General features: G+C 58.6%; 1 protein-coding gene and 1 long non-coding RNA gene across 16 annotated transcripts in view; one reads left to right on the plus strand and one right to left on the minus strand.

Annotated features, from left to right (window-relative positions):
- Positions 1–5,072: 5,072 nt before the first annotated feature.
- LOC121017744 (uncharacterized) lies at positions 5,073–12,835 on the minus strand. Its single transcript, XR_005784880.1, has 3 exons — positions 12,351–12,835; positions 7,258–7,463; positions 5,073–5,754 (listed from the first exon to the last, which is right to left on the minus strand). It is a non-coding gene; the product is annotated as an uncharacterized LOC121017744 (long non-coding RNA).
- The window catches only part of ELN (elastin), a 30,867-nt gene continuing 14,930 nt past the window's right edge, over positions 9,168–25,104 (plus strand). For 2 of the 15 annotated variants that reach the window (XM_040456156.1, XM_040456158.1), the window contains exons 1-14: positions 9,170–9,353; positions 15,022–15,072; positions 16,198–16,227; positions 16,716–16,748; positions 18,331–18,360; positions 20,253–20,348; positions 20,623–20,682; positions 20,766–20,834; positions 21,509–21,556; positions 22,552–22,623; positions 22,953–22,982; positions 23,419–23,490; positions 23,965–24,006; positions 24,422–24,481. In XM_040456156.1, coding sequence (XP_040312090.1) covers positions 9,272–9,353; positions 15,022–15,072; positions 16,198–16,227; positions 16,716–16,748; positions 18,331–18,360; positions 20,253–20,348; positions 20,623–20,682; positions 20,766–20,834; positions 21,509–21,556; positions 22,552–22,623; positions 22,953–22,982; positions 23,419–23,490; positions 23,965–24,006; positions 24,422–24,481 — 775 coding nt within the window. In that variant the 5' untranslated portion in view covers positions 9,170–9,271. Of the gene's footprint in view, positions 9,354–15,021; positions 15,073–16,197; positions 16,228–16,715; positions 16,749–18,330; positions 18,361–20,252; positions 20,349–20,622; positions 20,683–20,765; positions 20,835–21,508; positions 21,557–22,551; positions 22,624–22,952; positions 22,983–23,418; positions 23,491–23,964; positions 24,007–24,421; positions 24,482–24,773; positions 24,822–25,104 lie in introns of all 15 variants that reach the window. The other 13 variants (XM_040456160.1, XM_040456161.1, XM_040456165.1 and 10 more) reach the window with 12 other exon arrangements.

The following is a 25,104-nucleotide window of genomic DNA, read 5'->3' on the forward strand; positions in this document are numbered from 1 at the left end:
ATATAAACCGCACAAAACCATGTCCACCTTGGTATTTGTTGCGTGGGGCCAGGAGTCATGCCCACCCAGCGTCCCCACCTCTGTCTTCAGGAGCGAAGTTCTAACTCATGATGTCCTCCCCGGGGCGGCACGGGGAGGCGACCCTCGGGAGTCTGGAGGGCTTTCAGGCCAGGAGCACGCATAGTCCACACCTCAAGAACAATGTGACCCAAGCTTGGGGGCCAAGACCCCAGTTGTTATCAGCTTGGCAAGACCCTGATGTGTAGCCAAGCCATGGGGGTCAACGAGGTGTGTCAAAGGGGGGAGGTTTCCCTGTCCCCACCTGTTCACTGATACATTTACTCCACCACACTGTGAGAGTCTCCCTGCATGTACATGGACAACTCGTAAATAGGGATTGCAACAGCATCTTGCAGACTTTCTGACCGTGACATGCAGGACAAGAATCCAGGGCTCGCACGCAAACACATGTAACTCAGACAAAAGATTGAAGACAGCGAGGCTGATCCGGTCACAAGTATTACCCTTCATCCATTCCATTCCACCCTGTTCTCTCCATCTTAAAATGTTCCTGGGGGCTTCTGGGTGGCTCAGTCAGTTAAGCGTCCGACTCCGGCTCAGGTCATGATCTCGCGGCTTGTGGGTTCGAGCCCCGTCTAGGGCTCTGTGCTGACAGCTCGGAGCCTGGAGCCTGCTTCCGATTCTCTGTCTCCTTCTCGGCCCTCCCCCGCTCATGTTCTCTCTCTCTTTCTCTCTCTCTCGTTCTCTCGAAAATAAACATGAAAAAAAATTCTTTATTTTTTTTATTATTTTTTTTCATGTTTATTTATTTTTGAGAGAGACAGACAGATGGTGAGCAGGGGAGGGCAGAGAGAGAGAGAGGGAGACACAGAATCTGAAACAGGCTCCAGGCTCCGAGCTGTCAGCACAGAGCCTGATGCGGGGCTCGAACTCGCAAATGGTGAGATCAGACCCGAGCTGAGGTCGGACGCTTAACCGACTGAGCCACCCAGGCGCCCCAAAAAACAATTTTTTTTAATAAGTAAATAAAATAAAATGCCGTTTCTGAGCCACTAAATCAATTTCACACCCACCGATGGGTCACAGCCTACAATTTGAAAAGTGCTGGTGGAGCGTGAAGGCTGAGCAGGAAGGGCCAGCATCCTCCCAAGGTCAGTTACTGGCGGGTTTTACCCAGGGCGGGACAGCTGGGATTGTGTTTCTGGAAGCTCCCCAGCAGGCAGACAGGCAGGCAGCCCGCGGGTGGGCTGAAGGGCAAAGGCCAAGGCCTTCAGTCTTCCTGCCTTTGCATGCACCACCCGGAACACATCTCCCTGAGAGATAAAGGAACAGGTTCAACTCTGGTATCATCTCCTCCAGGAAGCCTTCCTGATTACATCCCCTTTCCCAAGACTGCAGGTGCCGGTGTCCCGTCTGTCCCCACCCCTCCCAAGACCAAGGCCCAGCCAAAGCAGGCAGCTCAGGAATGTGGAGACCAGAAGGAACGAGGGAGGAGATAACCCGGGCCCAGCGGGAGCCCCTGGCCCTGCCTCGCTTGCCTCCCACCCTGCATCCTGGCAGCTGCCCTGTCCGCCCCGTGGGACCCGCCTGGCGCCACAGGGATCAGGCCAGCTGAGGGTTCCGGGCATGGGTGGAGGGGTCTGCCCAAGGCAGGGAGCGGCCAAACGTGGTGTAGGGATGGAGACCGGCAGAACCCAGGAGGAAGAGAGCTCCCCGCCCAACAGTGTTCCCGGCTCAGGCTCTTGGAAGGGGTCCTGGGCACGATGGGCTGGAGGAGGTGAGCCGATAAGGGCGCGCAGGAGGGAGCACTGCCCTGAGCCAGGCAAAGGGAGCACGGGTCGGGCAGGGAAGGCGGAGACAGCTCTGCCCACCAGCTCCCAGAGCCAGCACGGGAACAACTGGGGTGCCCTGCCCAGGGAAGAGAGGGCCGTGCATCTCCAGATGTACCCCAAAGCTACGGCCATCACCCCGTCAGAGAGGGGAGTAGCTGCCAGGGTAAAATATTCCAGAGGCCTCAGTTCCAGGCCATAACGCCTTTGGGTGACCTTGTGCACCTCTGAAAGACTCCGTTTCCTCACCTGGGTAGCGGGTTGGTTTATGGAGCCGGGAATACCTGTGTGTGTCCATCGTGTGTCCCGTCCCTCCTGCAGCTCACCGGGCTGCAAGTCAAAGCGGCCAGAAGCCTTCTTCTCTGGGAGTGAGTATTCTAGAGGGGCAGGAGGCCTGGAGCCGGGGATGGGAGAGACCCCTGGGGGCCCAGGAGCAGGTTACTACTACCAAGCATCCCAAGAGATGGCCCAGGCCCTGGGTTCCCCAGTCCGATCACAGTCCCGGGGTACGCAAAGGCACCGAGGCTCCGGTAAGATCACCGAGGCCAGGGGCCATTCACCAGACACCTGGATTTGGGTTGGGGATGGAGGGTGGGGACAGAGAGACCCAGTTACTGGGATGGAATTTACTGCTGTCTGGCCATGTGACAGGGGCTCCGAGTTAAAATTAAAAAGATCTGAAGGAGATACAAAGAGTGCTCTTTCTGGCTGTCCGAGCTCGCAGACAGGGCTCCTAACCCCTGTGTTTATACTTGGGATAATAATATCCCCAATCGCAAATGGAGATGTGCTTTGTAAACTGTCAAGTGTCAAACAAACGAAAGGCGTGTTCTGGATTCATCCGTCCTAGGTCCCTGGGGAGGCGGGGGGGTGGGGGGGTGGGGGGTGGTTGTTGCAGAGTCTGCCCGGCCAGCAATGTTCCCCCACAGACAGCAGCAGACGGCTCAGGAGGTGATGTGGGAACAGCACGGGGCAGAACAGCACGGCCTGTCCGGGACACCCACCCCCCGGCGCGCATCGGCCAAGGACCCAGACTGACAAATGACTCAGACACACAAACACCCAAGGCCTGGGCAGAGGCGAGGCGTCGCACAGAGGCTGCTGGATCGGAGATGAGGGGCTCAGAAGCCGGGGCGCGGGGGCGGTAGGACGGGTGGAGGTGGCACTCGTGGGGAGGGGGCCTCTCCCTGGGCCTCCCTCCCCTCCCTCCAACCTCAGCCATCGGCCCTGGTTGCCTCAGTGGTGTCATGGAGCCCATCGTGCATCTGAGCACTTGCTGTATACATGATGCTTACAGACATGAGTTTTCAACCTCAAAGGCTTACAAAGAAGACCCCTGTGTCCATAAGAGGAAACTGGGGTTTCTGGGGGTTAATTCATTAGCATCGATGTCACCACTATTGGGTATTACTCGGTGATCTGTCCAAGCTCACGTGCTTATCAGTGATGACCACCTGCAGCCTGCAGCCTGGGAGAAGCAGAAACACCCTGTGCTAGAATCCCAGCCCCTTCCCCAACTTCCAAACTGCCTCTGAGAACCTCCTGTTCCTCCCTCAGGCTAATCCTGCGTGATGATCCGGACCCCCGGGTCCCCGTTTTTAACTGCAGACCCTTTATGCCCAGCAAAGTCTGACATCTGCCCCGTTGGCAGTTCCCTCCCTTTGCTGGCCCATAGTCGGAGAGGTCCCTGGCTGCCTCTGGGCAGGGACGAGCCACCAAAGGCCTTTCTCGTTTTCCAGCCAAAGTGTCAGTTCGAGGTGCTGTCTCGTACCCCACCTGCTCTGGCTGGGTCACCGGCATGAGGCAGGACCTCTCCTCTGGGGCTGCCTGCCAAGGTTGCGCCCCAGGCCTCGCCCTCCCCATCATGCCCTGTAGCCTTTGAATAACGGGATCCCGCTCAGGCTCATCCTAGTTCGGTGGCCCTTGGCCACACATGGCTACTGAGCGCTTTAAATGTGACTAGTCTTCCAAAAAATAAATAAATAAAAATAAATGCAACTAGTCCAAACTGAGAGATGCTCTAAATGTAACCTCCACGCCAGTTTTTTTTTTTTTTTTTAGTTGAGTGTAATTGACATATAACATTTGTTTCAGGGGTACAACATGATAACTTGATATTTGTGTATATTTGGGTTTTTTACATGTTTATTTTATTTACTTTGAGAGACAGGGAGAGAATCCTAAGCAGGCTCCGCATTGTCAGCACAGAGGCTGACACAGAGCGCGAACTCACAAACCGCGAAATCGTGACCTGAGCCGAAATCAAGAGCCCCCTAACTGGCTGAGCCACCCAGGAGCCCCCATATTTGTATATATTGTGAAATGATCACCACAATAAGTCGGATAACATCCATCACCAGATACAGTTACAACCATTTTTCTTGGGATGAGAACTTTTAAGATCTGCTCTCTTAGCCATTCTCAAATATGTAATACAGCATTTTTAAATGTTTATTTATTTTTGAGCAAGAGATGGACAGAGCATGATCAGGGGAGGGGCAGAGAGAGAGGGAGACACAGACTCTGAAGCAGGCTCCAGGCTCTGAGCTGTCAGCCCAGAGCCTGATGCGGGACTCGAACTCACCAGCCGTGAGATCGTGACGTGAGCGGAAGTCGGCCGTTTTAACGACTGAGCCACCCAGGCGTCCCTATAATATGACGTTGTTAGCTATAGTCTCCATTCTGCACGTTACAGCCACGGGGCTGATTTATCTTATAACTGTAAGTTTATACCTTTTGACCACCTTTCCCCTTCCACCCACCCTGCGACCCCCAACCCATTCCCTGTATCTGCGAGTTGGGGGTTATTTATTTATTTATTTATTTATTAGATTTCACGTATAAGTGAGGTCATACGGTATTTGTCTTTCTCTGTCTGACTTATTACGCTAAGCATGATACCCTTAAGGTCCATATGTTATTGCAAATGGCAGAAATTCCTTTCTTTCTTATGGCCGAATAACATTCCATTGTATGTTATATATATATTTTTTTCTTTGTCCGTTCATCGTTGGTGGATACTCAGGTTGCTTCCATGTTCTAGCGATTGTAAATAATGCTTCAATGAACATGGGGTGCAGATGTCTTTTTTTTTTAATTTTTTGCAATGTTTATTTATTTTTGAGAGAGAGAGAGAGAGAGAGGGAGAGACTCTTAAGCAGGCTCCACGCTGTCAGCACAGAGCCCGACACAGGGCTCGATCTCACGAACCACGAGATCATGACCTGATCTGAGACCAAGGGTCAGATGCTCAACCAGCTGAGCCACCCGGGCGCCCAACAGATGTCCTTTACAATTAACATCTTTGTTTCCTTCGGATACACACCCAGAAGTGGAATTGAGTCCTACACCCCAGTTTCAAGACTTAGGAAAAAAAAAAATAATGTAAAATATAGAGATACAGCGTATCATTAAAATCTATTTTTACTTCCTTTTTCTTTATTTTATGGGGCTATTAGAAAATCTAAAATCAGGGGCAAGTTCTGGCCTTAATGTCTGCAGCTGGGTCTCTCCGATGAGCGGGGATAGATCAGGCCGGGGGAAGGGGTGTTTCATTCTACCTTGTTGCGGATTCTCTCCAGAAGTGCCTACACTCGAACCCAACCTCCCAGCCAGCATTCTGTTCCCTCCCAAACCTCACTTGGGTCCATATGAGAAATTCATGCTCCCCTGCCCGTGTAACCTTGACCTTATTTTAACCCATGGGATTAGCTGAAAGGAGCCATACCCACAGGGAGGTGGAAATGACAGACAGCAGGGGACCCAGGCAGTAGGAGGGGGCACAGCAGGGGTCGTGGGTCCCACTAACACCAAGCTGTCCCCAGGCTAGCTCTGCAGCAAATGCTCTCTCTTTCTCTATCTCTTTCTCTCCCTCTGGTTCCAGGTCCCACGCAGACAGCGCATCCTATAGTCAACAGATAAAAGGACCACGTGTAGACAAGGAGAAAAGAGAAACCACACCCGGACCCTGGGGGTCAGTTCACGTCAGCAGCCTCTGCCCCTATCTCCTGGAGGGCACAACTGTGCTTTTATCCCACACTCTTGGACAACAGGGGAGACAGAAATGGGTCCATCCTCAAACGACCTTCAGGGACAGCCAGACCAGAGGGGGCATAAGAGGAAGCACCAAGCCCAACCAAGAAAGCTCCCACCAAGGACCCTCAGAGAGGCTGGGGGCAGGGATGCAGAGGGCACAGACCCGCAGGGACAGAAGCTGAGACTAGGGGGCCTTGCCAACAAAGGCCCAACGTCCAGCCTTCCAGGACAAGTCTCGGAGCTAGGGTCCAGCCAGAAGGGAGGCCCGCCAAGAGGAAGGAGAGCGTCACTCGACTCTCTAGTTGAGCTGGGTCATGCAGGGCCTTGAAGGCCATACTCAGAAGTCTGGACTTTCTCCGGAAGGCGACTGAGGGTTTCTCAGCAAAGCAATGAGAGGCTCAGAGGTGTGTGGGGCTGGCCACTCTGGCCTTTCTAAACTGGGTGCACCTAGAAGACGTGGAAGACAGATAGAGGGGGCCTGTCAGCGACCCCCCCCTCCCCGCCCTGGGATGCCCAGCCGCGAGTGGGCGGGTGAGGCTTGTCAGTGTTAACAGCCAAGCCAAGCTCACCCAGGACGCAGCACACTATGCAGCCCCCTGTGGACAGTGCTACATTCATGACCTTATTTAATCTATGCAGCTATGCTGGGAGGTCGGCACAGAGCAACTGAGGACTGCTAGGTTTCTTGAATGTATGCGTGAATGAACGAATGAATGTTGGCTAATAACTGTAACCTCCAGTCCTTACATTATGTACTGGATGCATTGGGCTAAATTGCACCGATGGGTTTGATTCTGGATTGAAGCCCCTTTCGAGGCATACGGAGCCTCGTTGGATACATTATTGGGCCTGCTATAAGTGAGCACCGGATGCTAAGAAGAAGGGGGCCCCGGGTAGGGGTGACGCACAGGGCCTGGCCCTGCGGGGAGAGGTGTGGCCCAGCAGCCCCGAGTCTATCCCTGCAAGCGCCCCTCCACACCTCTCCTGGATCTCAGGCAACAAGCACTCTCCTGCTGGCTCAAGCCTCTCTCCAGTCCTGGAATTAATAAAGACTCTGAACAGACTGCGGTTTGCAAGTCTGAAAGCCGGTTCCTGCCCACGTCACTGCCCTGAGAAGAGTGGGGCCCATCTCCTCCCCAGCCCCCCCTCCCTTCCCCCTTCCCGGGAGTTTTGGGGGGGGGGCACGCAGATGCACCCCATAGACTCCCCTACCCACGTGCTAGCTCATCCTGGGCACTGAGCCTCAAGACCCCGGCCCCGGAGCAGCCCCTACCCCCACCAGCAAAGGCTAGTTCGGGCTCCTGACCTCTTTCAGCTACCCCAAAGCATCCCCGAATAACACGCACTGGAAGTAAGAGCCTTGTACACTTACTGTGTAGAGGGCTTCAAGCCAGTTCTCCTCATGCACCCACCTTCTTCCAAACTCCGGGCGCAGCTGCTGTCTGAGACCAGGGAGAGGGAGGGATGGCCCAGGGTCCCGAGGTGGCCCAGCAGACAGCCAAACCTAACAGTCACCCTAAACACAGCAATGGGCTTGCAGAATGGGCGATACCAAGAGTAACACTGGAGTGGTGGTTCCTGCAGCAAACGAGGAAAGAGCATTTGGGATCTGGCAGGCACGGCACAGAAATATATGACCACATTTTATTTATCTTTGCAATAACCCTCCTAGGCAGGGATATTTATCACCCTCTGACGGATGACGAATCTGAAGATCTGTGAAGAGGCTACCCCGGTAGAAAGTGCTAGAGTTGGAAGTTAGCGGTAGGTTCGCCCGAGGCCAGTGCGTGGCCTTGCAAGACCTCCAGGCTGCCACAGCTCTCCTGGCTGGAGGTGGGATCCTTTGGCTCTTTTGCTCAGAGCTGGGGTGACCTCTCCCCCTCACTCCCCATCTGGGAACAGGGGAAAGCTCACAGAACTTGTGGCCTCGACTTTTTCCCCTCGGAGGCTCCGATGAAGGCAAGCGTCAGTTTCCCTCTTCAATCCCCGAGCTCCCAAATTTATCCCCCACTTTCAGAGGCTGGGGAGGCATGACCTACCCCACCCCAGAAAAATCCCCGAGGTCCTCATCCTGTGTCAGGCAGGCTGGGACCACCTGAGCCCTTCTGGAAATGCTGGTCGCGGCTGTTTTGGCGCAGGGCTGCCCCCTCCTGGCCACCAGAGGAATGTCAGCCCCCCGGGCGTTCTCCCCGGGGCCTGGGGAGAACAGGCAGTCTGGGGACTCTGAGTCTGGTCTGCATGCTAACAGCGCTCAGCGTTGAGACAGATAGGGGCTGGGTGATAAAAGGGGGGCTGGGCCACCTGTCAGTGTGGGTGAGGTCCCCAACTCCCCGGTCCCCCATAGAGCACCTGGGGACCCTGCCTGAACTTCACCAGACACCGTGGCCTACACAGGCCTGCGTGTGGGACTGTGACCTTGATCTGTGACGAATGGAATCCCTGTGGTGTGTCAGGATCCCCCACATGTCCCTCAGATGTCCCAGGGGACAACACCAGCATGGTCTTCGTTCCCGGGCGGCCATTCCCCTGGTGCAGCCCGTCTGCTCTCGCAGATACGGATCCCGGACCTGTGCAGCACCCCTTCCCCAGCGGCCAGGCAGGGGAGTGTGCCCTTACCCAATAAGAGTGGAGCCCTATAATGTGTCAGGGTCCTCCTTCCTTTCCCCAGATGCCCCGGGGGACAGCGATCTCACCTTCCAGGCCATTGTGCTCATAGCCCCTCAACCTCTGGAGACCTGGGCCCCAGGCCTCGGACCCCAGACCTGCCCAACACCCCACCTCCCCAGCTCTGGGCAGGGACCGTCTCTGACCAGACCTCGGGGTGTTGAGGGGAGTCTGGAGGGCCAGGGTGGAGACAGAGGCGCGGGACAGCTGGCCTGTGTCCCCACACTGGGCCCGGGGCCCAGCCGGAGGGGCGGGGGCCTGGCCACTCGGGCCTTGGCTGGGGCCGGATTTTTGGCTGGGCTGCAGGGCCCTCCCTCCCGCTTCCTCTCCCGAGGGCTGTCCTGGCAGAGGCCCCCCTCGCACTTTCTGGCGGGAACAGGGCCAGCAGTGAGGGAACAGCTACAGAGGGAAAGCAGGAGAGAGATGAAGGAACTCTGTGTGTGTGTATGTGTGTGTGTGTGTGTGTGTGCGTGTGCGCGTGAGTGTGTTTTAAGGAAAAAAGCCCACAGTCCAGTCCAGTCAGACCCAGCCTGGGAGGCTTGTGAGCCGGGCCTTTCGTAATTGCCCCCCTCCCCGCGGCCCCCTCCCCCAGGCCTCCCCCTTCTCCCGCCCTCCCGCCCGCCCTCTCTCCCTCCCTCCTTCCCTCTCAGCCGACGAGGCAGCAATTACGCTTTGGGGATAAAACGAGGCGCAGAGAGCGGGCTGGGGCATTTCTCCCCGAGATGGCGGGTCTGAGAACTGCAGCCCTGCGGCCCGGAGTCCTCCTGCTCCTGCTGTCCGTCGTCCACCCCTCGCAGCCTGGAGGTAGGCCTCACCCTGCCCCCCCGGGGCTCGCCGGCAGCCCGAGGGCCTCCCGGCCAGGTGGCCGGACTGACAGACCAGAGGGCGCCCTTCATCCCGCTGTCCTCCAGGGGGTCCCTCAGCCACTGGATCCTCAGAACGGCCCCTCCCGGGAGCCAGCCCGTGCAGAGGAGGAACCTGTCACACAGACACCCCGAGACTCAGGATGGTCCCAACCGTGTCCAGGTTCTGCCGCTCCGACAGGGCTGACGACCCCTGCTCTGTCCTGGGAGCTCCGCCAGTGTGGGGGGTGGGGGGGTGGGGGGGGTCTGGAGCACACACTGGGGAAGGGCCGGTGGGGGGTCCCAGTGGGTCATGGGGCACTGGCGGTTTGCACACCTGTGAACCCAGCGGGGGGTTGCGCACATGCCCTGAGGGCAGGGGACCTGGGTTGGAGGCCAGCTCAGCCGCGGTGAGCTGTGTGACCTCAACAGGTTCCTTGTCCCCTGGGAAGCCAGGACCCCCCTCTGAGGAAGGTCAGAGTCAAGTTGATTATGGGGCTGTGGGTTGGAAAGCCTCTCCTGTGGTCTGTCCCTGGTGAGGAGGGCTGGGACATCTGAGCATCTGTGTGTGTGTGTGTGTGTGTGTGTGTGTGTGTGTGTGTGTGTTGAGGTGGGGGTTGAAGGGTATGTGACAGTGCCTGTTAGCATGTGCAAAAGTCTGCCACCTGACAGGCATGTACACGTGGGAAATATGGTCTCCAGGTGTGGATTGTCACTGTGCATGTGACTCTGTGTGTGTGTGTGTGTGTGTGTGTGTATGTGGTACAGAACACAAATGAGGATCAGGGAAGCTGGGGAAGGTATTCATCTGGCAGAGGGAGGGTGGCCAGTAGCAGAGGCTAGAGGGGACCTCGGAGCAGTCCTGTACGTGCTCTCTGTTGCAGGCCACAAGGGTGCCCTCTGTGGGGCCACTGCACACCTCGAAGGACCCTAGGAGTGGCTCCCAGGGGGCCCCCGAAGGTGCTTCTGGCCACAGGAAGAGAGGAGTGCAGACACTTGAGCCATGTGGTGGGGTGGCCTGGGTGGGGTCAGCTTTCCGTGGGAGTCCACCTCGCCTTAGGAACCAGACCCTCAGTGGGGCCGGCGTCGGGGGGCACAGGATGGAACAGGGCCAGGCCAGAGGGCCGGAGTAAGGGGCTGGGGCTGCAGGAACTGTTTCCGTGAGATTGACCAGCCAGACAGGACCCCAGAGAGCAGAGGCTTCCTGCACAGAGGTCAGCTCCCAGGCCTGGATTGGGCGGCGGGCAGGGGGGAACACGCACACCATCGGTTGGGCCCCGCAGGGGGAGCGAGACAATCCCAGAGGACCAGCCACCCCAGCGCCGAGAGCAGCAGCTCTGGGCCCTCCTGAGCCTCCTCCCGGCTCCCGCAGGTGTGGCCCCCGAACACCCGTCTCTCCAGACAGTGCCACCAGCTATGTAGCGTGGCAATTAATCCCCTCAAAAACCCTAAGAGTTGAGCCTATGACCTTCTTTTACAAATAGGGAAATGGAAGCTCAGACAGCCAAAGGCATCTCTGAGGGGGTTAACACCGGCCAAAGGGGGTTAACACCAGCCAGTTCTCTGCCAAAGGGTGACGGGTGGATGCAGGGCACCGGGCGACGCTTGGGAAAGCCCACGCCCGAGACTGAGTCCTCTAGAGTGGGCATACCCTAGAGCAGGTGCCCACAGTGACACTACCAAGCCTCGACCGCCCTGCTTCTTTTCTTGCACATAAGTCTCAGCTCTGGCCCACATGGTAGACCAGCTAGGTCCCAGGAAGGAGGACGTGAATCCATGCCATCTGTTGGGGGTTTTGCCCAGGGACTACCAAAATCTAAAGAGGTCGGGGTGTGGAAAGGGGTGTGGAAAGGGCCGTACGTCCACACACACACAGAACCGCCCTCCTGGCTCTCCTGGGGAGCCCAGCTTCCCCCCGCCCTCCATTGAGAGGATATCACCCCCACGAGTTCCCCAGCCCCCAAAGAAACATATTGTCAGTGGAGGGGGCTCCCCAGAAAAACTGGTGGCAAGGGGTGTCTAGACCCACTCAGGATAGCTCCAAAGTAGCTTTGAGGACCAGCTGTCCCAAACCCCTATGCCATTTATAAAGGGAGAGAGAGAGGGAAGAATTAAATCAGACAGAGTTCTGTCTCCCAGGACCCAGAAATAATATCAGCCTTTCTTTTTCTGATTTCGGAACTAAGGATGATTTAGTACAGGGCTTGTCAGCCCCTGGCTGAATATTAGACTTAACTGGGGAACTTTAAACAATTCGAATGCCAGGGTCCCACCCAAGAATTCCTGCTTTCTTTGGTCTGAGGAGGAAACTGGACGTGGAGGTTTTGTAAAAACTGTCCAGGTAACTCTGATGAGCCTCTGGGGCCAAGGACCTCCGGCTGAGCTAATCCTGCTCTCCGCATTTGCTGGGACCAAGGCAGGAGGTCAGACGTGCCCAGGGGAGGGAGGGGACAGAGTCCCACACTAGAGGACGGATTGTTTTTGAAAAGCCCTTGGCAGGCTTTCTCCCTGCAAACAATAAACAGCTTCGTGCGGACTGATCCGCTCCCCTGCCAGCCCCCTGGACTTGGGCTTGGCAGAGCCCCTTGCCAAGGCTTGCTGGCCCCATGCTCATTCCGGAACAGCCTTCTCCACATCTCTGAACCTGAAGCCCGGGGGCCCAGGCAGAAGGCCCTGCGTGTGACTGGGGTCAGCTGTGGGTCCCCGGCCAGGCGCCTCATCTCCCTGGCGCTTGATTTCCCTGGCTGCAAAATGAGGGAAAACATCCCTGCTGCATTTATCTCCTAGGCACAGTGGGAGGCGTCAGCCACGGAACATCTGCAAACATCAAATAAGGGGACTGTGGGGATGTGAATTGCTAAAACGATAGATCTTCGTATTCGGACGCACTTATTCGGGCTGATTGACTTTTATAATCAGTGCCTCGTTTTAAGGTTTAACTTTCCCTCTCGCTACTCACCCCCACGTTCTGTCTCCTGGGCACAGCAGGCGTGAGTGATGGGGGAAGCAGCTAGGAACGGGGCGGGGAAGGCCCGGAAGAGTCCCAGGAAATCCAGGAAGGCTTCATAGCAGAAGAGGCCTTTGAGTTAGACCTTGAAAGAAAGGTCAGCGTTTGAGGGGCTGACTGTGGATGAGAGATGAGCCTGGGCCCAGGGGGCCCTGAGAGGCAGAATTGGAGAGACAGAGGGGCAAATTCTATCTCAGCAGAAAGAAGACCTCTCTGCAGGTAGGGCTGACGGTGTCGGGAGGGGGTGACTTTCCTGTCACTGGAGGCGTGTGAGCAGAAGCCCGGGGGGGCGGAGGAGGGAGGGATGTTTGCGGAAGGAGTTTCCACCCAGGCCAAGAAGACTGTTACGATCTCGGAGAGTCTAGGATCCGGATTCTAAGACGCAAGAGACAAGTTCCACCCTGGGCTAGCCCGCGAAACAAGCCAAACCCACATAAAACAAGACAAGCATATGCTCCAAGCCAGCTGCTTTGGGCCAGCTGAGCAGTGAGAGCCACAGGCCCAGAGAAGGCAGGAAGGGAAGAATTTGAGCTCAGTCTTGGAGGAAGGGCAGGACTGGGGAGCAGAGAGGCATCCTGGCAGGAGGATGCGCTCTTGCCAAGGAGGTAAGAAGGAGGGTGACCAACTGGAGCACGAAATGAGGCCACTGCCTTTTTGAAGGCCCCTGACTGACTCCTGTCGTCATCTGTTCTCACCTCCCCTGCACTTGCCCGGAGCAGGCAGGGCGGGGATCCTTCGCACCCCCCTGAACCTTCTCTATTTCCTCAGCTCAAAATGAGGGTCCAAATCTCTAGCCCCCTCCAGGCCATCGTGGTCCAGGCACAGAGCTTGGCGCTGTTGGGATCTGAATCCTGGGGGTGGGGGACGGGGGAGAACTGGGGAGGGCCAGGAGGGCTGCAGGGAGACGGGCAGGCGCTGGGGAGAGAGGAGGCAGAGGATGGGGCGGGGGAGCAGATCCTGGGCAGAGGAAGTAGGGGTTCAGCCGGGACGAGGTAGGGAGGCTCCCGGGCTGGTTGGGGATGGAATAGGCTGGACTGAGACCCACAGGCAGCATCCTCCCCTCAACCTAATTCCCCCATGATTTATTAAATACCTACTGCATACCTGGCCGCAGGCCAGGTATGGTGCAGCAAAGCAGAGACAAAGGCTGACCATCTTTTCCTTTTTTTTTTTTTTTTTTTTTTGCAATTACTGTAGCCCAGAGCCAGGGCAGGACACATCTCTTATTTGAACCACTTGACATTTGACACTTTGCAACAGCCTTGCAGAGCAGAGGTTATCAGCCCTGCATTTCTTTAAAGGAAACTCGGGCTCAGAGGGGTTAAGTGACTGGCCCAAGGGCACACAGACGGGAAGCAGTGGCACAGCCCGAGGCCAGATGGGTCTGTCCCGAGCCCAGTGCTCTGTCCGCCACCCCCCACCCCCACGCTGCTCCTGCCCTCTGTCCTGGAGCTGGAGAGCAAAGAGGTGGGGAGAGGGGCACGATCAGGAGGGAGAGACAGGGAGAGAAAGGGGAGGAGGGGGAGGGGTGTGGCTCTGGGGCTTCGGCACCCGATGACGGTGACCTGCTGGGACAGGGCTGTGGGGCCAACAAGCCCAGCGTGCAGCATCGTCAGGCCACAGAGGCCAGACATCTGCCGTGAGGCCTCTGGACACACGACAGTACTGCCCCATACCGTCCCCCGACCCCGCCCGCGCCCCTTTCAGCAGGGTGGTGCCGGGGCCCCGGCTGGGGCATCGGCCAGGCAGCTCACGAAGCTGGGGCCACTGTGGTGGAGTCAGGGCCCGGTCTGCCCCCGGATCGTCTGTTGCCATGACCACGCTCGGGCCCGGTCTGGGGCCCAGCGCCACGGCGTTCCCCAGCGAGAGCTTCGCGGGTCCGTGGGGAGTGAACTCGTGATCTTGGCTGGGCAGACAGCCCCTGGCCTGGCCGGTGAATTAACTTTTCCTTAGGAAACTATTCACTTTGCTCATTCATGGTGTCCCCCTCTGGGCCCCGGCGCCTCCCAAGACAGCCCGGTGTCAGACGGCCAGAACCCCACCCAGCCATCGCTGCCCAGTGGCTGAGGACGCTGACCTCACGCCATCCTATCAGTGTGGGAATGGCTGCATTTTTGCTAGCAGTAGCCACATCTCCTTAGGGCTCACTGTCGTAGCCCAGCCTGCCCTCCCACGGCTCTGGGCCCTGCTCAAGCTGCTTACGGCTGGAGAGGGTTGACCGCCCAGCGGAAGGCAGACAGCCCCCAGCCCCGGGCCGGACCCTCTCTGGGGGCAGAGGGGAGAAGAAGCAGGTAACACCGTGCAAAACACCGTGCTCAGAGGGAAGGTCTGGGTTTATGCCCAGACTCCACTCTTCCCAGCTGTGTGTCCCTGGGCGCACCTCTTAACCTCTCTGAGCCCGATTTCACATCTGTTAAAATGAAAATCGTAATCTCTGCCCTTCCAACCTCACGGGGGCCATTCTGAGAAGCATGAATGAGAAAATGCTTTGTAAACATAAATTGCTTCGGCCAGCGTATCTTTCTTTGTAGATGTGCAACATCATCATTATCATCTGCATTATTATTGTTACTGTGCTTTTATTGGTTCTGGCTGATGGAGGGTTCTACCTACTCACTTCCAGGGGTCCCAGGGGCTGTTCCCGGTGGAGTTCCTGGAGGCGTCTACTACCCAGGTAACGTACAGGAAACTTCCGTGTGCTCGGGGAAGGCAGGTCCTGATTAGTTTGTAAGAAACGCACGGTGTGACAATGTGGAAGGGGAGACATGGGCACGCCTACCAAAGTGGACCCACAAGCCCCTCCTACTTTCAAAAGCAGTCCGCGTGACACTTTCACAAGCACTCAGAGCATAAATTTTCTGAAAGTTGAAAGACGATGCTTGCGAGGCTGTAGGAAAGTGGGCGCCTTCAGGCACCCCTGCCTTTCAAACCCTTAACCCCGGTCTTGGGAATCCACGCAAAGGAAATAACTAAAAAGCAGAGAGAGATCCCGAAGAAGGTCCATCGGAGGGTTATTTGCAAAGACGTAAAACCATAAGCCCACCTGACTGAAGGGAGTGATCAAGGACACTCTGAAATAACACCCAGCTAGTCAAAAGTATGAGTGCGCTACCAGCACAACCGTATGGCGAAACGTTCTTCAAGTGCAAACAACAGAAAAGCAGCATTGGGGACTGGGAACGCCCCCAAAAGATAATGATAAACAGTAGAATGTGTTGCAGCCGTGGCATGGGGTGGGGGGGGTGGGGGGGCGCGTTTTCTTTGAATGTGGAAAAAGGCATCATGCTTTAAAGTAGATTGAAAAACCGAAGGTAACGCTTTCAATACTGAAAAAGTAATTTGAGAGGCGCTTCTGGGAGGTGCACGCCTGGAGGTGTAGGAAGAGAGGTGCCTGGAAAGGATGGGGAAGCCCAGTACCCTTCCCCTACACCTTACCCTCTTCCATCTCGCTTTTCCTGGGTTACGTCCTTTTATAATAAACTGGAGATCTAGTGGGAAAAAAAAAAAAAAGGCAGTTGAGTGTTCAGAACTGATATGAAGGTGAGGGCAGCCTCGGACACTCCCAGACACTGGCGGGCACCAGGCTGTTGGCCCAGTGGGGAACTGAGGCTCACGGAGCTTAAGGCTGGCCCGGCATCATGCGGCTAGGCAGTGAGGGACTTGACTGTGGGTCAGTGGGCAGCTTTCTGGCTGGCTAAAAAGAGAGCGCTCCATGAGTGAGAATGCCGTTGGCATTCTGATGGTTCATTCTCTCTCTCTCTCTCTCTCTCTCTCTCTCTCTCTCTCCCTCTCAACGCAGGGGCTGGTCTCGGAGGTCTGGGAGGAGGAGGTAAGCTCAGAAACCAAACTTGGTTCTCACTGATGGGGTCTGGCTGTGACTCTGGCCCAACCGGGTCCCCAGGTCCCAGAACCCCAGAAGGCCTCAGCATCAAGGGCCCCTCAGTTTATGGACGGAGTGTCCAGTGCTGGGGGAGAGAGCCCACCAGCCTCCCGGGCCCCTCCCCTGCCCTCTTTCCTGTTTCTTTTGATCTTCCGTAACACCCCTGCAAGGCCTACCGGGTGGGTATCACCTTTCTCTTCTGGGGCTGAGAAACTGAGTCTGAGAGAGGGTACGCCATGAATCCGGTCAGCTTCCTACCCGCACATCCAGACACCGGGCTCCCAGCAGCTACCTGTCCAAAGGGTGGGGGGACCATTCCCCGACAGCCCCCTTCTAGAACCCGGGAAGTGAGAAGCCCCAGTGCCCCGAGGAAGATAAACAGTAGATAAATGGTGGCGTGGGGCTCTCTATACATTATCACCTCTTTCCCTCTGCAGCTCTGGGGCCAGGAGGCAAACCACCCAAGCCAGGTAAGACCCGAGGCCTCAGGGCATGGCGAGAGGGCTGGGAGCACGGGAGGGGAGGGCCCACAGAGTGGTGGACCCAGTGAGGCGGGAGGGAGATAAGCAGGCTGGGGCCAGATCCCCAGGCTTCTAAGGAGCAGGCGGCTTCTAAGGAGCAGGCAGCTGGCGGCCGCTCCAGGTCTCCTCCGTGTGAGGAGTGCCTCGCATCTACCCTGCATAACGCCTGTGTGCCCAGCTGCCTGGAGAGTCCCCTGGGCACAGGGTCTCAGAAACAGCCCCAGGGGCAAAGGTAGGGACTGACGTTCCAGGGGCCACCAAGCCTGTGAATGTCAGTCTGGCGCTCAGACGGTAGGCTCCAGACTCCATCTGGATGGTCCCCTGACCCCAGACGGAGCTTTCTCTAACGCCAGGCCAAGACCCTAGACATTTCTGACCTCTGTGACAATCGGAGTCCTTATCTGACCACAGACTGAACCCCGACCCTAAGCCCCAGATGAGCTCCCTTCCCGACCAGGCCCCTTCCGGCAGTGTCTAGACCTTGGAGGTTTCCAGTAAGAGGATCTGGTTAGATCTGTCCAGGCCTTGCCCGTGGGGCCCGGATCTGCCACCGAGGTCCGCCATCAGCTCAAACAACACACCCCCAGGAAAGGGGGAGGGAGGGTCCCTCCGGGAAGCCCTTAGACAAGCAGCAGGTGGAGGAAGCGGTGTCTCAGTCCAGATTTATGGCGCCGTCGGCATGAGATTCTCCACATGTGGCCTTGGCGCCCCCGGCTCCGCGTCTCCCTGGCTCTGAAGCCGGAGGCTCCGGGACAGTTTGGATGTCCAACGACTCTTACGAAATCCTGATGCTCAATGATCCAAGTGCAAATGAATCTACGGGACCCAGATCCCTCTTCCCTGCAAGCCCATCTGGGTTGTGAAATTCCAGGGCCGGGCCAGGCGAGAGAGAGGCAGGACAGCAGGAATCTTGGGCAAGGGGTGTCCTGGGGTCTGGAAGGGTCTGCGAGTCCGGGAGACTTTGTGCTTCACTGCTTATCCGGCCAGAACCCGTGTCCTGTCTCCCTTGGAGGGGCGACCCTCACAGGGTCTCCGGTGGTGGAGAGGACACAAAGGCGTGGACGCAGGACTTGGCTCAGCCCGGAAAACCCAAGCAGTGGGGTTCGTGACAGCAAAGCTGGAGGGGCATGGGGGATGGGCTGAATGGATGGGCGCTGGAGTGAGTGGATGAGACTTAGTGGGGACTCTGAAAGAACTTCCAGCTCAGGGCAAAGGAGTAAGACCAAAAAGGGAGTCAGGATATCTCCCTCTGACGAGAAGGGGCTGGGGGACACCCACTGGGTGCCCTGGCAGGTTGCACACACTAGGTGCTTTCTGCTCACCAGCCCACTGGTCCCAGGAAGGTCGGGGACACACTGGCCATTCTATAGTCTCCGAGAGGTGTGGTGACTTGCTTCCTCACACACAGAGTAGGTGGGGGCAGCAGAGTTTGAGGCCGGGGCTCTTGGACTCTGGAAGAGACAGAGTTGGGCCGGCCAGGCCCCTTGGCTCCCGGCTACGGTCAGCTCCTCACCAATTTCCTCCTTTCCAGGGGCCGGACTCCTGGGGGCGTTTGGACCAGGTGAGTCTACAGGAAGGAGGGCCAGCAGGGGTGGGGCTGGTCATGCTGAGGTGGCCCTGGGATCAGGCAGCTGGCGGGGGAGCCTGGGAAAAGGACAGATGGCTGCCCAGAGGTTGCCAGGCCACCCTCACAGGCCCCAGCTCCTTCGCACTTCCTGTTGGGTCCCCATCTTCTCTTCCCAGCCCTTCTGTGGTCAGGAAAAGCCTGAGCGTGTTCCCTGCCCTATTGGAGCTCAGGAAATGGGCCCAGCTTGAGAGAAGCCCCTGACAGACCTGGGGAGGGGCAGGGCCTGCAGTCCTGGGAAGTGAACCCAGAACACCCCAGGCCCGCCCTGACCCACACCGCACCTGCCCGGAAGGGAGAGGGGCCGCGGTTAGAGACCCACCTTACAGAGGGGCCAGCTGCGTCTCAGGCACGGTCAGCTCACACAAGGAGGAGATGGGGGAAAGGGGAGACCACACCCCATGAAAGCCAGGTAGACCCTCCAGGGCTCAGCAGCCCCCCGTGTCTGGGGTCTGTCCCCAGAGAAGGCTGCCCCTGGGCTCAGGATAGCCAAGACTGGAGCTTGAAGGAAAGATTCTCACAGAATTGGAAACAAACCTGGCACGGTTGTGAACTCCAACCTGATTGCCCATCGGTCCTGGCCAAAGCCATGGAATGTCTCCTGGAGGGGGAGAAGGAGCAATTGGGCCCAGATGTGGGAAGGAGAGAGCCAAAGGGACCCATTCGGCTTCTCATAAACATTTTAGCATCCGTCTACAAGCAAGGAGGCTCCTGGACAGCAGGGGCGGCTGGATGGACAGATATACAGATGGTGGGAGACAGAAGGGGTTCCAGATACAGGGCAGGAAGATTGGGCTAAGCCAGGGGACTCCCTGCAAGGAAGCAGTACAGGCCTGGGGTCGGGGGCTGATGGTAGGAACAGAGCAGGGCCTGGCCCGGGGGGGGGGGGGGGCCCTGCTAGCAGACTGCCCAGCCCCCCCACCCCCCCCCCCGGCCCTAAAGCCCTGCTTTTGGCAGGCCTTTTAGGGGAAGCACGGTGTGGCTTAGGGGTGTTATGGGGGGTCAGTACAATCGTGCCTACATGGCACACAGTAGCTGGTCACTGAGTGGTAGCTGCCATTTTATCAGGATCGGTCCCCAAGTCCCAACGCTTGGTACTTGCCATGGGGGACCTGTCATAAGCCCTGCTTGGGTCCAGCTTAGGGGCCTGAGCGCCCCACCCTGACCACAGCACTGCCTGGTTCCCGATCACCCTCCACGAGACCCTTCCCACGCCGGGCCTGGGAATGATGCCCGCACACCAGCCTCTCCTCTCCTCGCTCTGTCTCCTTCTCCCCTTGCAGGGGCTGGTGGGCTTGCGGGAGCTGGCCCCGGGGCAGGTGAGCGTTGACATCCAGGCAGTGTGCGCATCTGGGGGCCAGAGCCAAGCCCAGGGCATCTGTTTGGCGTGGAGGGCTGTTGGGGTCCAGGGACGCAGGCCAGGCCTATCCTGGGTGCCAGCATGGGGGGGAGGGTGAGACCACCTGTGCTGAGCGTCTGTCCAGGGCACGAGTGGGTCACAGCTGGGTGCTGGGTGAGAGCAGGACAGAAGCCCCAGGGGCCAATGGAGCCCAGAGGAGTCGTTCAAGTCGGAAGGGCTCCAGGAAGGCTTTCTGGAGGAGGCGAGGATGGCGGTTTGACCCAAAAAGATCCCCATAATTTCGCAAGGCTGAGCAGAGCAGCCTGGGCATATGTTGTTCTCCGACGCCGAACCTGGTCCTGGCCCAGGGGCCACCGCTTGGTGTGAAAGTCCTGCAGAGAGCCGAAAAACCGCTTGAAATGTGCCTCCCAGGAGGGACAGGGCCCGGTTGGCTGGGGCTCAGGGCCTCACCAGGTCCTCCCCTCGGCAGGGCTCGGGGCCTTTCCTGCAGGCACCTACCCGGGGGCTCTGGTGCCCGGCGGAGTGGCAGGTGCTGCCGCGGCCTATAAAGCAGCTGCCAAGGCTGGTGAGTGTCACTCCTGGGGACGCGCCTTAGGCCCTCTGGCCTCTGTGGGCTCACAACTTTGCAAAGCACCTTTCCTGGAAGGCAGGCGGGAGGGCGGAATTCTCACCTCCAATCCACTGGGGCTCGGGGAGGCAGCCGGCTGTGCCCAAGTCCCCAAGTGAGGCAGAGGCAGGGCCAGACCGTAATGGGGGGCGTTCCGCTGGCAGCCCGGGGCCCTCCCGCGTCCCACTATTCCTTGCATGACCCCTTGCCTCCCCCTGTCCCGGCTCCGTAGGCGCTGGGCTTGGCGGCGTCGGTGGCATCGGCGGGGTCGGCGGCTTAGGAGTATCTACAGGTATGGCGGTGAGCCCTGAGTCGGCCGGGTGAGGGCTGCAGGCCTGGGGGGAGCCCACTGTGATGCGGCCCGTCCCATGCCAGGTGCAGTGGTGCCTCAGCCCGGAGCTGGAGTCGGAGTCGGAGTCGGAGGGAAGCCTGGGAAAGTGCCCGGTCAGTGTGCTGTCCCCGGGGGGGCAGAGGGCGGGGAGGGCAGAGGCCCCCACCTGCACACCGCACAGGAAGGGCCGCGGTAGGTGGGGAAACCAGCTAGGCCCGCGTCTGGTGCCTCGTCCGAAACCTGGGAGACGGGCCCTGGCCCGCCTTCTGGGCCGTTCTTCCAGCTCTTAGAGCAGGAGACCTCAGAGACAGGCTCTGTGGCAGGCATTCAGATGACAGCTGGGGCACCGGGGCTCAGGAGGGACAGTCAGCTCAGAAGGGCCTGTCACGGCAGAGCAGGGCTGAGCCCCAGGCACTCGGACTCCCCATCTGGTGCTCGTTCCTCTGCCCCAAGCCCTTGAGGAAGTGACTTCAGGTTGAACAAAAGGCTGCCTGAGTCCACACAGCAGGGAGGGAACATCTGGAAGCTGTTAGCCCAGAGGTGGGCTGAGACGGCCATGTAAACAGGCTCCAGGAGACAAGATGAATCCACACGCAGAAGGGTTTGCGGATGATTTCCGAAACTCGTGGGAGAGCTGCGGCCACTGCACATGTGTCCCTGGCTATGCCCTCTGGGCCCTGGGAGGCCGGCCCGGGAGCCCCGGAGCCGCTTGGGAGAGAAGGAGCGGGGAGGGGTCCCCAGAGGCCAGGCTGCTGCTCATGGCCCAAACCTTCCCTTCTGGCCGCAGGTGTGGGCCTGCCAGGTGTCTACCCAGGTGGAGTGCTCCCAGGCACAGGTGAGGGCAAGAAGAAGAAAGGGACCCTAGAGCAAGCAGAGCAGCCTCTGGCAGCCTCCCAGGTGGCCCGTCACCTCCCCACAAGCCAGGGCCACCGGCTGGGCCCTGACCAGCCCTGTCTCCCTAAGCGTCAAAGCTCAGGCCTGGCCATCTTTCCCCACAAAGTCTGGTCAGCGTCACACACATCCCCCACCCCGCCCCAAACCCTGACCCTCGGCCCAAACCCAGACCCTCGTCACAGCCCGAGAAGGGCCCCCCGAGGACACACCAAGTCCCAGTGTGGCCAGCTGTTTCCCAAAAGCTGTGAGTCACCAGGGGGCCCGCCCAGCACATCCGCCCCGCCGGAGACCCCTCAGAGCTGCCCTCTCGCCCTCCTTTCCCTGCCAGGGCCTGGCCACCCCGCCCAACATGTGACCTCCTGAATTCCCCCAAAAGCCCAAATTCAGCCTGCTCGGAGGGATTTGCTGACAGAGTGGCCCTCCCCCTGTCCCTCCGGCTGAGGTGGCCCAGCCCCAGTGGAGACATGAGTGGTAGAACCACCAGATGCTGGCAAACAGAGAGCTCCCAGCCACGGCAGATGGCCACTTCCTGTTTGGTGTGGCCGCACCTCCAGCGAGAGCCCCCGAGGGGCGCAGGCTTGTTGCCTCGAGCAGGGTTTAACTGTCTGCCTTCTCTGGGGACGATGTGCTGCTTGGCTGGAAATTAACTCCAATAACTGAGGCGCGGGCTCAAGAGGCTAGGAAATGGGGTGCAAACTCAGGTCCTCTGACCTTGGGTCAGACGGGGAAGGAGAGTCACCACCCCCACGTGCCCCTATCACCACCTGAGCCGGGGAAGGAGAGTCACCACCCCCACGTGCCCCTATCACCACCTGAGCCGTGCCTGTCGCTGACAGTCAGCACAGAAGGTCAGCTGTGTGACCCGAGGGAGGTGTGGGTGTCTGCGAGGCCTGCCTTCCCACCCTCACCGCCAGCTCCCTCCCTTTGCCCCCATAGGAGCTCGGTTCCCGGGTGTGGGGGTGCTCCCCGGGGTTCCCACCGGAACAGGAGTCAAGGCCAAGACCCCAGGTATGCGGCCAGCGGTCTGGGAGCCCATGGTGGGAATCTCCACCCACCCTCAGGCCTCTCCGGCCAGGAGTGGGGGTGGGGAGGGGGACCCTGGGCTCAGGGCCCTCTGGACGGGCACCTCCTGGGCTCCAGTCCTGGTACAACTGGCCAAGATGGGTAGCACCCCTCTCAGAAATCCTACAGTGTGTGTGAGGGCAGCCTGGGCCGGGAGATCTGGGCAGAACTGGCCGCGCTCTGGTCAGCCCGCCCCTCAGTGCCTCCTGGCCCGGGTTACTGGTCCCCATGGCGTCAGGGCCCCACTGACGGCTCCTTGTCATTGGTCGTTGCAGGCGGAGGCGGAGCTTTTGCTGGAATCCCAGGTGAGGCCAAACTGGGTGTCCCCAGGTGGGCGGGCAGGCCAGCAGAGGAGCCAGCCAGGCAGGGAGGGGCGGGGCCACCCAGAATCCCCTGGAGGCCTGTCCACTTTCCCTCATGCCTCCTGCCCCAGGCCTCGGACGGACTTCAGCACAGCACGCTGCTCCCCCCACCCAACCCCTCTGTCCAAGCAGCAGCCAGATGAGCCCAGAAACCCCACCAGTCTGTGCCAAATGCTGTGAGAGCTGCAGGCCCCAACTCACGGCTCGAGCCCCAGGAGGGAGAGCGCCCGGCAGTTTCCCGGGAGGAAGTGACCCAGCACTGAGCCGACCACTGATCAGCTGCTCCCACGGAGCAGAAAGTCAAGTGTGAGGCTGAGGGCTGAGCAGGCCTGCTGGCCCACATTGCTGGGACCTGAGTCTGCTCTCCTTGTTCCCACAGGAGTTGGACCCTTTGGGGGCCAGCAGCCTGGAGTCCCGCTGGGGTACCCCATCAAGGCTCCCAAGCTGCCAGGTAAGTCAGAAGGATGATTCAAGAGGTGCCACTCACTGGGCCTCACTTACATGCACACATATGTTTACACACGTGCACGTGTGGGCACAGGTACAGAGACCCATAGCCCTGATGGGAAGCGATCTGTGTTGGTGGAAAGAAACACCCTTCGATGGAAAGACCCCTCCGATGTCAGCCCCCACCCCCGCAATCAGCTCAGACAATGAGATGGTTCCTGTTGGGAGGTTAATAATCAGGAAGATACTAGGGTTCTAAGGCCATGGCAGGCCCTGGATTTGTGGGGGGAGCGCTCCCTCCTCCACCGAGGGCATCTGCACTCCCGAGAGCCTCTGTGCGCAGCGCAGGACCTTTGGTGCGCGTAGGGAGGTCTCAGGCCTCAGTACCTGTGGGGGTAGGTCCGTCTACCCAGGCAGTGGGGGCCCAGCACAGGACTGCCATGGAGCAGCCCCTAAGCCCACCCTGCCCTCTCTTCAGGTGGCTACGGACTGCCCTACAGCACTGGGAAACTGCCCTATGGTGAGTAAGACCCTCCTAAACGGATGGGCTTCTAGTGCTTTCCAGCTGCAGGGTCTTAGCAAGGACCTATTCCACTAGGAGAGCAGCCACCTGGGGATGGAACAAAGTCTTGGAAAGGGAATTCCTTAACCAGGGAACACAGATCTTGGACTCAGGCAGCCTGGTTCTCAATTCTGGTCCTCACACTTAGCCCCAGGCCTTGGGTAAACCGGTTTCTTCTCTGAGCCTCAGTATTTTCATCTGCAAAACGGGAAGAAGCATCCCACACGCATTTGAAACTGTTTTAACTCTGGCTGGGAGTGATAGGGTGGAGACTCCGGGCAGCCTGACCCCTGAAGGGCAGGGCAGGGCAGGGCAGGGAGGGCAGCCACAGTGAGATCTGTACAGATGCCCACTGAGCCTCTCTGTTTCACAGGCTATGGGCCAGGAGGAGTGGCTGGTGCTGCGGGCAAGGCTGGGTACCCAACAGGGACAGGTAAGGAACCTCACCCAACTGTCAGCTCAAGGGGCACTAGTCACCCAGGCTCCAGAGCCCCAGGGCTGGCCAGGGTCTCTCGAGAATGCAGGCCAGCCCACCGTGCATCCAGACCCCAGTCTGAGCCTGGAGAAGATTCTCAGGTGGGGGCAGTTCCGTCAGCCTCTGCTTGCTGTGAAGTCCCTCACCCACACCCACACATGAAAGGATCGGCTCTCGTGGGGCTGGAACAGGTGGGGCTCAGAGACACAGGAGCAGTTTTCAGAGTCTCTCCCTCCTTCCCCTTCCCTAGGGGTCGGCCCCCAGGCTGCAGCAGCGGCAGCTAAAGCAGCTAAGTACGGTGAGTGCCCCTGCCAGCCCCCAGCCCTCCAGCCCTCCAGCCCCCCAGCCCTATTATCACTGGGAGCCTGCCTCACAGAGAACAAACAAAGGCAGCCTCTGACCCCACCATTTATCCAGTGTTTTCAATATCATCCATTCTCCCATCCATCCATCCATCAATCCTTCCTTCTTTCCATCACTCCGTCCTTCCATCTACCCATTCCTCCTCCCATCCACCCATCAATCCTTCCTTCTTTCCATCCCTTCATCCATCCACCCATCCATCCATCCCTCCCTCTCCC

This window comes from Herpailurus yagouaroundi, unplaced genomic scaffold (assembly GCF_014898765.1).
Source record: "Herpailurus yagouaroundi ecotype Mexico unplaced genomic scaffold, PumYag 216, whole genome shotgun sequence".
NCBI lineage: Eukaryota > Metazoa > Chordata > Mammalia > Carnivora > Felidae > Herpailurus > Herpailurus yagouaroundi.